The 13,885-nt window shown below is 45.5% G+C and overlaps 3 protein-coding genes across 3 annotated transcripts; 1 reads left to right on the forward strand and 2 right to left on the reverse strand.

The window, feature by feature from the left end:
- Positions 1-6: 6 nt before the first annotated feature.
- Positions 7-7,194, forward strand: LOC119364646 (cyclin-T1-3-like). Its single transcript, XM_037630130.1, has 7 exons — positions 7-288; positions 1,862-2,131; positions 3,643-3,724; positions 4,454-4,588; positions 4,741-4,916; positions 4,999-5,150; positions 6,196-7,194. Exons 2-7 carry the CDS (start codon positions 1,893-1,895, stop codon positions 6,873-6,875), a joined length of 1,464 nt encoding a protein of 487 aa, XP_037486027.1. The 5' UTR covers positions 7-288; positions 1,862-1,892; the 3' UTR covers positions 6,876-7,194.
- On the reverse strand, positions 7,146-8,854 carry LOC119364647 (probable long-chain-alcohol O-fatty-acyltransferase 4). Its single transcript, XM_037630131.1, has one exon. It carries the CDS (start codon positions 8,486-8,488, stop codon positions 7,454-7,456), a length of 1,035 nt encoding a protein of 344 aa, XP_037486028.1. The 5' UTR covers positions 8,489-8,854; the 3' UTR covers positions 7,146-7,453.
- A 2,544-nt stretch (positions 8,855-11,398) lies between these two features.
- LOC119364648 lies at positions 11,399-13,103 on the reverse strand. The gene is made up of 3 exons (XM_037630132.1): positions 12,861-13,103; positions 12,523-12,730; positions 11,399-12,031 (listed from the first exon to the last, which is right to left on the reverse strand). Exons 1-3 carry the CDS (start codon positions 13,048-13,050, stop codon positions 11,893-11,895), a joined length of 537 nt encoding a protein of 178 aa, XP_037486029.1. The 5' UTR covers positions 13,051-13,103; the 3' UTR covers positions 11,399-11,892.
- Positions 13,104-13,885: the final 782 nt, after the last annotated feature.

The raw sequence follows: 13,885 nt of genomic DNA on the forward strand, positions 1-13,885 counted from the left end.
CCGTCGCACGCGACCTCAGAGGCGATGCGGCGGTGTTAGGGTTTGTGCCGCCGCCCCGTCCGCTCCCCCTCCGTTGCCGGCCACAGGCAATATCACGCCGCCGCCTGATTTTTTATCTTCCTCGCCCCCAGCCCTCCACGCACACACCCTTCACGCCTCGTCCGCGACCCCTCGACGACGGCGGCCGGAGGTCACCTCTGCTTCTTCCCGACGACCTCCGGAAGCTGCCCGCCAGCCGGCCCCTCCAGCAACCTCTCATCAGCGCCGGCTCCACCTCTGCCGAGCAAGGTATGGACCCATTACTTTTGATAAATGCCTGTAATCTGCCGAGTCTGCATCAATTTGGTGCCAGATTCGGTTTTCTTTATAGTGTGTACTGATTAATTTGGAATGCAATAGATGGACAAGGCAAATTGGACGCATATCATACTAATATAAGGTTTGCATGTGAGATACTGTAAAAAGAGAGTTTTTTGCGCGAGGCATGCAAAAGAAGAGTCAGGGAATAAGATTAGGCCATTAGGATGTTCGGATCAGATCGAAACCAGGGAATTCATCACGAAACCAGACATATACTGTAAAAAAAGGGTTTGTAAGTAGTAAATTGAGAGTTTTGGAGTTTCCCACAGTTGCATAAAAAAAATGTGCAGCTAGTGTTGTGTTACTTTAGATTATTGTGTTACTTTTGCGTTGGGGTGGAGTCTAGAGTGGGATTGGTTCTGTTTAAACTTATCAGATTTATAATCTAGTTTAATCCCTTCTGCACAATGTCAGTTAGGCGGTCAAATTTTGCTCATGTATTGAGTTCCAACATTCAGTAAAGCTACTAACTAGTCGTGCTTTGATCGGTAGCTGGGAAAACACCTTGAGAACACAATACATACTTGCAAACTGAACTCTCCAGTAGGTTTCACGTTGGGTTACCTACTCAATAACTATGAAGATACCTTTTCTCTACCATTGTCTGCTTGTAACAAGTTTGTCGAAGGATTTGATATTTGGCTTTCATGATCATCAGAAAAATCTGAACCGTGGGTATTGCATTTTGTTACGTCTCGTATTTGGCAGGAGCACACTTTGTGTTGCAGTATTTATTGCTTTTGAAGTTGATTTTACCGATCATGAATTGTAATGAACTTAATTTTGGAAATAAAAATTGATTTATGGGGTGATTAAGGCCCCGTTCCGTAGCCCTCTGGCTCCCAACTCTGCGGGCGGAGCACATGGAGCTGCCCCGAACGATATAACTCTATGAGCTGAATTGGTAGATCTGGGCTAGTCATATGCAAATTTCTGGAGCGAGGGATTCCAGGATTTCAGATCTAGCCAAACGCTGAGTTGCTCAGAATTACCCGCAAATACCACTGGACTCAGCTGACCCGGATGGAAAAATCGCCTCGACCCGTCTCCTCTTGCATATAGCGACCTAAGCCTAGCGCTGACACACCGCCACCGCCGCCAGCATCTCCCGCCAATGCCCTGAGCCCCCGACGCAAGCCGAGATTTGGAGCCTTCACGTGGTCCTCCTGGTCCCGACTCATTGCTGTAATTAAGAAACCCCTTCCGTTCGTTATATTCCACATGTCACAAATTGTTTGAATTACTGGGTTTCCATGAAGGACAGGACAAGCAGTTAATCAAAGCTGTATGGATTCATTGTTATTATGTAGCACCCATCCTTTGCATATATTGGGAATATAGTTTGATGCCTTTAGCTCCTCACAACTTACTGTATGTTAAATTCCAAAATATATATATAGTTTGCTACATGCATAGCTGCACCTTCCGTCCCATTTATGTATGCTTATATGGTACTAAGTTTGCAATGGTGACATTATCTCTCTCTCTCTCTCTTTGCCAGGTTTTTTTGTAAGAAAAGAAGAAAATCATAGATGGATATCATGCAGACTAGTGACTCTTCACATCATGGAATTGTAGAGAACAGCCCTTATACAACTCCCTATGATAGACGTGTGGAAGGTGACCAACTTGGTGCTTCGTGGTATTTTAGTAGAAAAGAAATAGAAGAGAATTCCCTTTCAAGGAGAGATGGTATTGATTTAAAGAAGGAGTCTTACCTTCGCAAGTCATACTGCACTTTCCTTCAGGATTTCGGGATGAGGCTGAAAGTGTAAGAATATATTGTAGCATGGATATTTTATTGTTACATCTTTTACTGAGTAATATACCTGATGTTTTAGCAGTATTATTTGAATCTTGAAAGTTCTTTTCAAGTTTCAGCAAACAACTGGATGTTTTCCTATATCTTAATTTCTTTTTGTTTCTTTCTCATTTCCCGTTAAGAATATCTGAGATACTTTATGATTGGCGTCACCCTCATTTGTTTTCCAAATCTGAGGAAAGTACAGTGCACACTTAAAGCATAAATGATTGCACTTTCTAATGACTATGTTCTATAACCTTTACGGATAGATTGTCAGGGCCTGTTTAGTTGGAAGCCAAACCCTCACACACTGTGTGACACCGTTAAGGCTAGTTTGACCTAGTTAGGCAAGTGTCTGACATGCTCGGACACCCTTAGGCTGCGAATCAACATACATTTAATGGTTATATTTGATGGGTGGAATAGCTAAAGCATACACTGTGAGGTACGTTTGTTAAAAACAAAAGATGTCAGGGGTGTTCAGAAGATCACACAAGCATCACCTCTGGTGATCAAGGGAACATGACTCATAGGTTTTAAATAAGCATAGTGTCCTTGCATGATAAGTTGCCAAGCATGCTGACTGCTCAAGTGCTAGTTTAATCATTTCCCCATCCAGAAAAACTTGTCTGCTTTTCCCTGGCATTTTACTTGATTATGTGGACTAAATGTTTTTATTTAATCATGTGTTATATGTACTATGTTAGATATTTGATAATTATCTGATCTTTGACCTGTCCAGTTTTTCTTCTGCCTAAGCATTTTTGAGCATTTATGTGCACTCCATGCTTGTTAGCTTTGTATCTTAACTTTATTTCTGTCACAACATTCAGAGATAATATAGCACTATTTGATTTGAATAATTTGATGGTAAAGCTCTCAATTGTCAAGCCATATGTTATTTGTTCAGCTGAGAGATTTGCTAGCACATGCTTGTGAATCTGATATTTATGTTTGGAAGTTGCTAGATATGCCTGTGATGACACTACTACTCAGGTTTTACCTTTAAAAATGTCTTCTTCATCAGCACATGGTATTTTAGGAACAAGTTATTAACATATTGTTACTCAGTTTTTCCTTTTAAAAAGGGTTGATGTTTTCTTCATCAGCACACGGCATTTTAAGGAATAAGTTCTTAATATATAGTCCCTTTATATTCTTTGAGTTTTTACTCTAGAGAATTCGTAACATATTGGCCCTTACCCCAGTGTTATGTTCATTGATTTGTTACTTTTAGCCCACTCGTTTTTATAGGGCATGCAACAATGGCCGATGACATCCTTGTTTAGGTGAAACAGTAAATATTCAACCCTATTTACTGTTTTACTGGCCTTTATGTGCCCTTAGAACATTTGCTCCATGAATGTCTATGAAGCAGTAAAGACCCCTTTGTTACTGCATAATTTGTGCTCTCTTGGGTTGGTTGATAGTTGTTTATGGTATTTTCTTCCTTATTGATGAATTACTTCATTATGTAGGCCCCAAGTAACAATTGCTACAGCTATAGTATTTTGTCATCGTTTTTTCCTTCGTCAATCTCATGCCAAAAATGACAGACAGGTAAGCCTTGCTGAAATTTTTATGAGCTTATATGTCTGTTATCAAACAACATATTTTCTAGTTTATCTGTAAATCACTTTCTATGCATGGTAGGCAGTGTATTCAAACATTGATGCTCGCCACCCATACCGTGAAAGAGAAGAATAAATGATTTGCTGTTGCCTGTAGAACATGTATCTTATTGGATTCCATGATATGGTAAATTTTGTTTGGCTCTGTAGGAAAGACATGCAGGCTAACACTATAGGGCATCTTTGGTTCAAATGATTTCTTAATGAATTTTAGACGATTCTAATCCTTAGGATTGTGTCTATGTGGGTCGTTTGGTTCGTAGGATTGCAGTCTACATGGATTTCCCTTTATTTATTTGCATTAGATTTTGAAGGAAAATTTACATCTACTCCAACCTCTTGTTAAGAATCCTATGCTTTTGGGGTATTGAAGATGACATGACACTCTATTGCTGTGTTTTTCTTATTCCTTTGCTTTAGAAATACTGTGAATCAAAGTGGCCCTAAGTATTTTTTTCTTGGATAGCGTACAATATAGAGCATGCTGCTTGCAATATATTACTCCCTCCGTCCCAAAATATAAGAACGTTTTTGACACTATGCTAGTGTCAAAAACTTTCTTATATTTTGGGACGGAGGGAGTATTTGTTAGGGGTAGTATTTTTCTTATACTCAACTTTACGTTGCAAATTATCAATGTAATCATTATAATCTGCAGACAATAGCCACAGTTTGCATGTTCTTGGCGGGTAAAGTTGAAGAAACACCTAGACCCCTGAAGGATGTCGTACTCATCTCTTATGAGATAATCCACAAAAAGGATCCTGCTGCAGTTGCTCGAATTAAGCAGAAGGTGAGATTATTTTTGTGAGCATTCTCTTGATACCACACATCATCTTTTTTATACTTGTTCTCCCTCACAACATAAAGCTGCAGCTCTTCTATAGCTGGTGCATTTTTATTTCCTGAGTATGTGACAAGAATGGTTTGTGTTGTCGTGTGTAGGAAGTGTATGAACAACAGAAGGAACTTCTTTTGATCGGGGAGCGCCTTGTGCTTGTAACACTTGGTTTTGACATGAATGTGCACCACCCTTACAAGCCTTTGGTTGAAGCAATAAAAAAATTCAAGGTTGCTCAAAATGCACTTGCTCAAGTTGCCTGGAATTTTGTCAATGATGGGTATGCTGAAATTACCCTTATCCTTACAAAAATAGTAATCCCCCATTATGCCTATTTACTATACCTTAAAAGGGGTGTACAGGCTACGCACTTCGCTTTGCCTGCAATTTAAGCCCCATCATATTGCGGCCGGCGCAATCTTCCTTGCTGCAAAGTTCCTCAAAGTCAAGCTTCCAGCAGACGGGGAAAAGGTCTGGTGGCAAGAGTTTGATGTAACTCCACGGCAGTTGGAAGGTTGGTCTCTAGATACAAAGTCAGTGTTGCATATTTGCACAATTTTACTATTCATTATCTTAAGGATAGTAGTTTAAACGCCTTTGAAAGCAAGCAGCAATTGTTCCCATGCTTTAGGCGCTTATGAGATTGGATGGCCAAAATTTCATCACCATTGTTGTTCAGAAATGATACTGGAACTAGGTTGGTTAGGTCAGAGACACAAGGAGTTTCGTGATGTGCACAGAGTACTCCCTCTCCATAATTTGAGCAAGCTCGTCTTAGTTTTTTTTACGTCTTTTTCACATTACAGCGTGTATTAGGAAATCGAGGGGCAGCAAGCCAATGCATGCAGGATTATATTGTGTCCTAGTTATTGCACATCTAAGTAACTCAATCAAACATAAAAAATAAAAATAAAATACCCACACGAATCTCCACAGGAGATCAATGAGGTAGGACTTAGATGTGCAATACGTCTAGATGTGCTTTAGCAAAACTGTTATACATATCACAAGCGGTTCCATGAGCAAATGCATTAAGCCTAATAAACAACCCCTCTTAACTCCTTGGTATGCGAGTTGTTGACTTGTTGTTAAGATGTACTCCTTTTTTAAACGGAGTATTATTGTTCTGGGATACGGATACACAAGGGAATGCCATGATAGGAACACATTGTTATGAACTTGTATTTGGTAGCCTTATTTATGGAACTTGAGGTATTTTTGTTGGTGTTGAGTGTTGACTTGGAGGACAACTTTTCTGGTAGCCCTTGTCTGTTGTCATTTCTGTTATACAGAAAATTTGCTTAGTAGCATCACAATGAGGTATAGTTTGGAAATTACATCTAACATGTGGATGGCATGTGGGGCCTGGGACCACCTGCAAAGCAGCAGACTGCATTTTTCAGCTTGGTGATTTTCCAACGGTACTGAGCAGTATTGCCCGTTATTATATCTATTTTTATAGAACTGATGCTCCTTTTACTCCATTTTTATGCTCTTTGTTGCGAAGTAACATGCATACCAAAGAACCATTCTTATATTTTTGTGACATTTGTTTTCAGAGGTTAGCAACCAAATGTTGGAGCTCTACGAGCAGAACCGTGTTGGACCACAACCTTCACAAGGGAATGATACCGAAGGCAGCTCTGCAAGTGTGGTTAATCAGCGTGCTCCTGTGAAAGCTGAGGAGCCTCCTGCCCATGAAACTCATCAAGCACCTAGACAGTCGAGCGTACCAGGCCGTCACGGGCATGACCACCCTCAGCCTGAAAAGCAGACCTCAAACCAGAGGATACCCAAGAGTGAAGCAAGGGATGGCACAGCCAACAGCAATGAAGGCACCAATATGTCCTCATCAATGATGGATGCGATGAAAAAGATAGACAAGGATAAGGTGAAAGCTGCGCTGGAGAAGCGGAGGAAGTCGAAAGGCGATGCTGGTAGGAAAGTGGACGTCATGGATGATGATGACCTAATTGAGAGGGAGCTGGAACATGGCGTGGAGTTGGCTGCTGAGGACGAGAAAAAACACGACAGAAGGCAGAGCTGGCCCCACCCCGCGCATCGGGAGGATCACCAGAACACGGCTCTCAAGGCGGAGAACACAGAAGAGGGCGAGCTGTCCCTGGACGGCCAGGAATACCGCTCTCCTGGCCCTGACAACCGGAAGAGGAAGGACGCGCACGAGCACAGGAGCAATGACCGCAGCGCCGAGAGAGACATCAAGAGGCCGAGGCCATGAGATGAAGTATTCATTGTCGGTCGCCCTGGCGAGGGCAATCAGCGGTGACAGACTGAGAACTGGTGTTTTGAGCGCCAGTGCGTGATACCTAGTTTTTGCATCGCGGGAACATACAGGTGCTTGTTTGCCTATGTTGGGCGATTTGAAATGTACTGTACGTAACTTGAAAAGATGAGGAGTATGTACATGTTCAGGTTATGGAACATTCGGCAGCAGTTTGGTGCTGAGGAACGATAGGAAAGAGGCTACATGGCCTGCACCTGAATGCTATATAAATAACTTTTTAAATGCATGGATTTGAAGCAAATTTGGATTGGGACATTTATATGGATTTGAAACAAATTTGATTGGGGCATTTCTATGCTGGTGCTGTGATCTGATGCTCCGTATTTTGGGTGTGCCATTAGTACTGTCAATCATCGTCAGTTCATTGGTGTGACAAGCGAGTAATAAACGAGTTTCGTTACATTTTCGTAACAAATCGACAGCCGCAGGCGCAATACACACAAAAATTGCCGCCTGAGCAACGAGCCATTCTTCGCGGGCGCATCAGGCGTGACGCACCAGCCGTCTCCGTACTACGAGCGCCCAGTCCAGACCGACCGGACGGAGCCGGCCGCCCAGGCGCCGGCGTCCTGGACGAACGCGACGGCCGCCTCGCACTCGGCGATCACCAGCTTGTCGGCCCCGGGCCTCGTGATCGGCGGGAAGAAGAGCCAGAACGCCGTCACGAGCACGAACGCCAGCGTCAGCGGGGTGGCCACCAGCCGCGGCGGGCGCCACCACGCGTCGTGCCTCGCCCACCACGCCTCCGCCACCGCGCACGCGCCGTGCAGCGCGAAGAAGGCGGTCGCCTCCCCGGTGGGCGGCCGCAGCGTGATGTAGTAGAACATGAGCTCGTGCACCAGCCCGGACACCAGGAACGTCGCGAGCACCCCCGCGGCCGGGCCCAGGCGCGCGCGCACTGGGCGGTACACGCACGGCCGGAGCACGGCGGGCACCGACAGGTTCCAGCGCCGTCCCCAGAAATCCCGCAGCGACGCCGACAGGTACGGCCGGTCGAACTGCGGCTCCAGATCCATGCCCAGCAGCGCGCGCGCCGCCGCGGCCGCCGACGCCAGGACCAGCTCCAGGGCCAAGTACACGTGGAACGCGTAGAGGGTGAGCAGGGCGTACTGGTTCATCAGCTCCTGGTACCGGTACAGCGAGACGATGACGGCGAGCAGCGCGGCCATGACGGCGGAGGAGGCGAGGTCCTGGCCCGACGACGTGCCTTGAGCCTTGTCGGGCCCGTCGTCGCGGAGCCTGACGGGGCCGGAGGCGACTGCGACGAATCCGGGGAACGGGAGGGATGGGTGGAGGGGGCCCTGGCCGGCGGCGAGGCGGAGGAGCTTGAACTCGGCGAGCCAGGCGAGGAAGAACCCGGAGATGGCGCGCGGGTGGATGGCGTGGAAGGCGAAGGGGAGGAGCGGGAGGGCGGCGAGCACCGGGAGGAACGCGGCGAGGCGGGGTAGGCCCGGGCGGAGGCGCCCGGCCGCGAAACGGGCGTAGCACATGGCCGCGGTCACCGCGGCCGAGACCGCCGCCAGGCTGAGCAGGTCGCCGCCGGCCATTCTTGATGGCCGTCCGCCCAGAAGTGACGGCCACCGGAGGTTACTCGCGCCGCCTTCTTTTAGATGTTTACAAGATGCAGGAGCACGCGCGAGATCGGGAATTTCGTGGTGGTCTTCTTCGAGTCAACAGTGTGAGCTCACTTGGCAGATGGAAGCACGATAATTAGCTCCTTTTTTCTTCTTCTTTTGGCTGCCCCGCTGTCATCATTATATAATGTCGCGGCTTGGCCGGAACCAAACGTCGAAAGGGAAACATATTAGTAGCAGAAGAATCCATGCTAGTGGTAATCTGCTAGCCCACCTAAGTGCCCAACAGCCCAAGTGGATTGAAACAAACAAGAATGGAGCATGACCAACGTCATGATTGAAGCAGATGGTTGAGGTGTTCAGATTCGCTAACTTGCTGTGGCAAAGGTAGCGACGCTACAGTACCGCTACCTTTGCCCAGTCCCGTCCGTCGGATTGAAAAGCGACGGACTAGATCAGGGGCTATAGTGTGGTCAACAGTGATTTGCGTGAACAGTGGTTTATGTGAATAGTGTTTGAGAATAGTGATTTGACGAATCTCAGCCTTCGATTCTTGATCCTACGACAAAGTCAGCGGGGACTTGCTGTGGCTAAGTCAGCGAATCTGGATTGATGGTTGAGGCGATCAACAACTCGGGGAGCCATGACCCCCCAATAGAGTTTTACTGAGAGAGATTAAAGCTTTAGCCCTTTTTTTTTTCGAGGAAAAGGGGTTTCATTCATCAAGCTTTAGCCCTTTTGCATTATTGGAATGAGAATTTCTAGTTAAGGAAAAAATACAGCCCAAGTGCATCGGGCATCGCATTGCAAGGGCCCCAAATTCAAACGCCCATGCAGAGGAGTGGAGCATGAACGCTAGCAGCTAGCTAGTGATTATGCCCGCTTGCAGAACTTGTACACGGCAAACACCAATTTTTTTAAAAAAAAAGACGGAGGCAAAAGTTTTGCCTCATCGATTAATTAAGAAGAAGAAAATTGTCCAATTAATTTAAGCAAAACCGGGCAAAAACCTATACAAACGGAGCACAGACCAACTACTCACATGGCAAGAAACTCCACAACCGCGCAGTTGGCCCTTGCCAAACTCTTCGAATGCACAACATCCACAAACCCCGACACTATTGCTATGCCAAGTGAATCCCGACAAGAACACCTCGACAGAAGACATCATGCACCTTCCAATCCAAGAGGACATGCTGAGAGACCGAAGATCATCCATCAAGCAACGAAAGATGTCTTGCCTATGACACCACTCTTGCATTTACCCACCTTCTTTTGTTTACCCCTTATTGGCGTCCCCGTCAAGAGGCAAACAATCGACCTGCCCAAACCAGGTCTAGCAACCTCCACGTTAGCGCGCAAGTCACAAAGTTTCTTCGCGAAGAGAGCATAGGTGCCAACTCACTTGGCTCAGTGGCCATGCCACTCACAGGCATCACCTGCTCGATGGTCGCAGACGATGGAAGGGTAGCAACATCTGAAACTCCGCGCTCCATGGCCAACGCCTGATGCCCAATGGCCTTAGGCGAGCGAGAGAATGCTCCGTCCAAATCACTACTCTCCTCGGCATCAACTATCTGGCTCGATTCCAGGGTTGGTGCTGGCGATAATGAAGGAAATATGCCCTAGAGACAATAATAAAATTGTTATTTTATATTTCCTTATTCATGATAAAGGTTTATTATTCTTGCTAGAACTGTATTAAGCGGAAACTTAAATACATGTGTGAATACATAAACCAATACAGTGTCCCTAGTAGGCCTCTACTAGACGAGCTCGTTGATCAAAGATGGTCAAGGTTTCCTAACCATAGACATGTGTTGTCATTTGATAACGGGATCACATCATTAGGAGAATGATGTGATGGACAAGACCCATCCGTTAGCTTAGCATAATGATCGTTCAGTTTATTGCTATTGCTTTCTTCATGTCAAATACATATTCCTTCAACTATGAGATTATGCAACTTCCGGATACCGAAGGAATACCTTGTGTGCTATCAAACGTCACAACGTAACTGAGTGATCATAAATATGCTCTACAGGTATCTTCAAGGGTGTTTGTTGAGTTGGCTTAGATCGAGATTATGATTTGTCACTCCGAGTATTGGAAAGGTATCTCTGGACCCTTTCGGTAATACATATCATAAGAAGCATAGAAGCCTTGCAAACAAACGAAAATGCCGTTCGGTGGACGAGCACTCTGTGGACCATATCCTCACCATCCGTTTTCCATATTGGCCAGATTCCTCCCGGTATTTACGCGGGCTGTCCCCCCGTAGATGCTTGCCACCCCTTGTATCCCGGCTGTCAGCGCTAGCCTTTCTGACAGAATCTAGGCGCCGGAACAGAGCTGAGTTGCACCAATTTCAAATTACCCTCTGGCACGTGGAAAAGTCAAGATGTACCGGAGCGACGCGTCCATGTGGGCAGATGACGACTCCTCTCACGTGAGAGCATAGAATAATTACCCGCCATTTTAAGGCCGTGCCGTTAGCCAGTGTGGTTACAGAGATTATGATTAATGCCCGGGCTGCTGTTTCAATTGCATGCAGCCGGTTTAGATTAATTTATTAATTTGACCGACGCTTTTGTTTTCCTAAGCCGTAATATAATCAAATGCTATTCACGGCCACAAATCATATTAGCCTGCATAAAAAATTCTCTACTCATACTTACCAGTCTTCTTTACTATTTATCCATGCGTTGCTACCCATCATATTGAAATTGCTATTTTATTTTTGCTAATTAGTCTTGATCAGTTTCCGGTCCAATGTTTCGGTAGGTGCACCAATGATAAATTCACGATGTGCAAGATGGAACAGCAGCCTGGCCATTTTTTTTCTCACGTCTCGACGTGCAAAAAATTGCTTTATGCCCCACCACCAACAAAGTAATTCCAGTATTTATTTGCAGTGTTTGAAACTTGCATTCGTCATTTTTGTAGTTGACCACGTTCTTGCCCCATCAGCCAAACATGATTATATAACAATATATTTCTGGGCTGCCTTCAATTATGTTAGCAAAATCAGAAAATGGAACTGGTGTAGCTACCTTAAGCATCTTCTCCATGTTGTAAGAAAATTCAAGGCAGATGTAACCAAGCGAAACCCCACCATTGACATTGTGGGATGCCATCTCTTCTTGCAGGTATGACAAACCGTGCAAATCAAGCCTCCTGAACCCCAAAAATTTAGATTTTTGCATGCTATTATCCCAATCTAAGCATGTAAGCTGCCATTTGTTCCAGGTGTTCGTACTGGACAGTCTCGAGCTTGAACAAATGAACAAACCATGCGCAATGTACCGAAGGATAGCACTTTCTTGAGAATGAGTCCATGAAGAAGATGATTGATAGGACTGGTAAGCCTCATCCAATTAATCGAAGGATGTTCCGACAGCTGGGTTGACAACATTGCCATCTCGTTTTGTTATGAACACCCTCATGGATAGTTCAAGGACACTTTTCCGGGTAGGGTTGAGCTCATGCTCTGCAGGAGCTTTCCTGATCCTTACTCTATTAAATGGTGGAGTAATAATTTCAGTAATTTGCAAAAATAATAATAATAATCATATAACACAAGAGATAACCATGACACTGCCTGCTCCTAAATCTTCTAAGATACATGCAGATAACATTGACACGATTACTACCTGACCCTATAACTACAATGTCCACACCTCAGGTAATTGGAAACAAATCTCTAAAGATGCATTAGCCCATGTATTCACACACGTTTTTTTACTAAGTTCGTTTACAATGCAAAACTGCAAGCTAAACAAATGTTTACTGACTAACAATCCACATGCCCACGCATAGAGAGATTCGACAGTACAAAACATAATTTCCTAATTCACTTACCCCCAACAACCACCCCCACACCCAGTTGAAAAAGTACACAGTAAACAAAATTACTGAAATTATTAGTACAAATCAGCTAGCTAGATAAGCCTAAGATTACACATCCACATATGACCAGCAAGAATTACCAGGTTGGGTACGAATACCTGCGTGTCCAACCACTTGTAGCCTCCGAACACACTTGCACGAGCCGTTCTTCATCAACAAATCTCGCACGGCAAATCCTACCGCCGCTGCATTGGTCTCCGGCACGGCAAATGTCCCCCTCGGGCCTCGGCGATGCTGATAGAAGCCTGGGATTCAAATTCAACAGGCCGCGCCGCAGCAACACCACCCAACTGCCCATGGTTAATCCTGCATACAAAATCCGACCTAGAGAATTTAGGAATCCCCGTTGACCTCAACTGGTAAACATGAAGATCTGATACTAAGTTTAGCTTGCGGGCGATAAAATTGGAGCTTTGCTAAGTGAGATTTTAAATACCTGTCTTCCGCATCGGCCTGCGCTTGCATGAACACGTCCATAGAGCAGGCGAGCTGGAGAGAGGAGCAGGACGCGCCGCGTATGGATCTGAAGGAGGAAGACAAGATGGAGAGAGGAGCAAGGGACGCGGTCTGGATCTGGGGCAGGCTCGGCCAGTGCTTTGCAAAAGGAAAAGCCCACAACCTGACATGTGGGCCGAGAGGGTCACGTGATTTCCAACTGTCCCAATGAGCTGCTCCGGTGAGCGCTGACTCTGTACTAGTACCAGCTAGCGCAGTTGGCAGCTGCAAGCGAAGGAAACATTTGTGCCAAGCACATACGCCTAGGACACCTAGTCCCTATTCCTAGGAAACGATCACGGGGGACATCGAACTGACGTTTGAGCATCTCGAGAAACTGATGGTCAGGATACAGTCCACACGAGCCGCCGTCCACCGAAAAGTCGCTTCCTGCAAACAAATGACTAAGGAGTTAGTTACGAGATGATGTACTATTATGGAACGAGTAAAGAGACTTGCCGGTAACGAGATTGAACTAGGTATGAAGATACCGACGATCGAATCTCGGGCAAGTAACATACCGACAGACAAAGGGAATTACGTATATTGTCATAAAGGTTCGACCATTAAAAGATCTTCGTGGAATATGTAGGAACCAATATGGGCATATAGGTCCCGCTATTGGTTATTGACTGGAGAAGAGTCTCGGTCATGTCTACATCATTCTCGAACCCGTAGGGTCCGCACGCTTAACATTCATTGACGATATAGTATTGTATGAGTTATGTATGTTGGTGACCGAATGTTGTTTGGAATCCCGGGTGAGATTACGGACATGACGAGGAGCTCCAGAATGGTCCGGAGGTAAAGATTGATATATGGGATAATAGTGTTTGGTATCCGGAAGGGTTGGAATTCACCGGAAGGGGTTCTGGATGTTTCCCAAAATGTTTGCGTACGGGAACACTTTATTTGGGCCAAAGGGGAAAGCCCATGAGGCTTTTGGAAATTGCAAAAGGAAGTTTT

Source organism: Triticum dicoccoides, chromosome 2B (assembly GCF_002162155.2).
Source record: "Triticum dicoccoides isolate Atlit2015 ecotype Zavitan chromosome 2B, WEW_v2.0, whole genome shotgun sequence".
NCBI lineage: Eukaryota > Viridiplantae > Streptophyta > Magnoliopsida > Poales > Poaceae > Triticum > Triticum dicoccoides.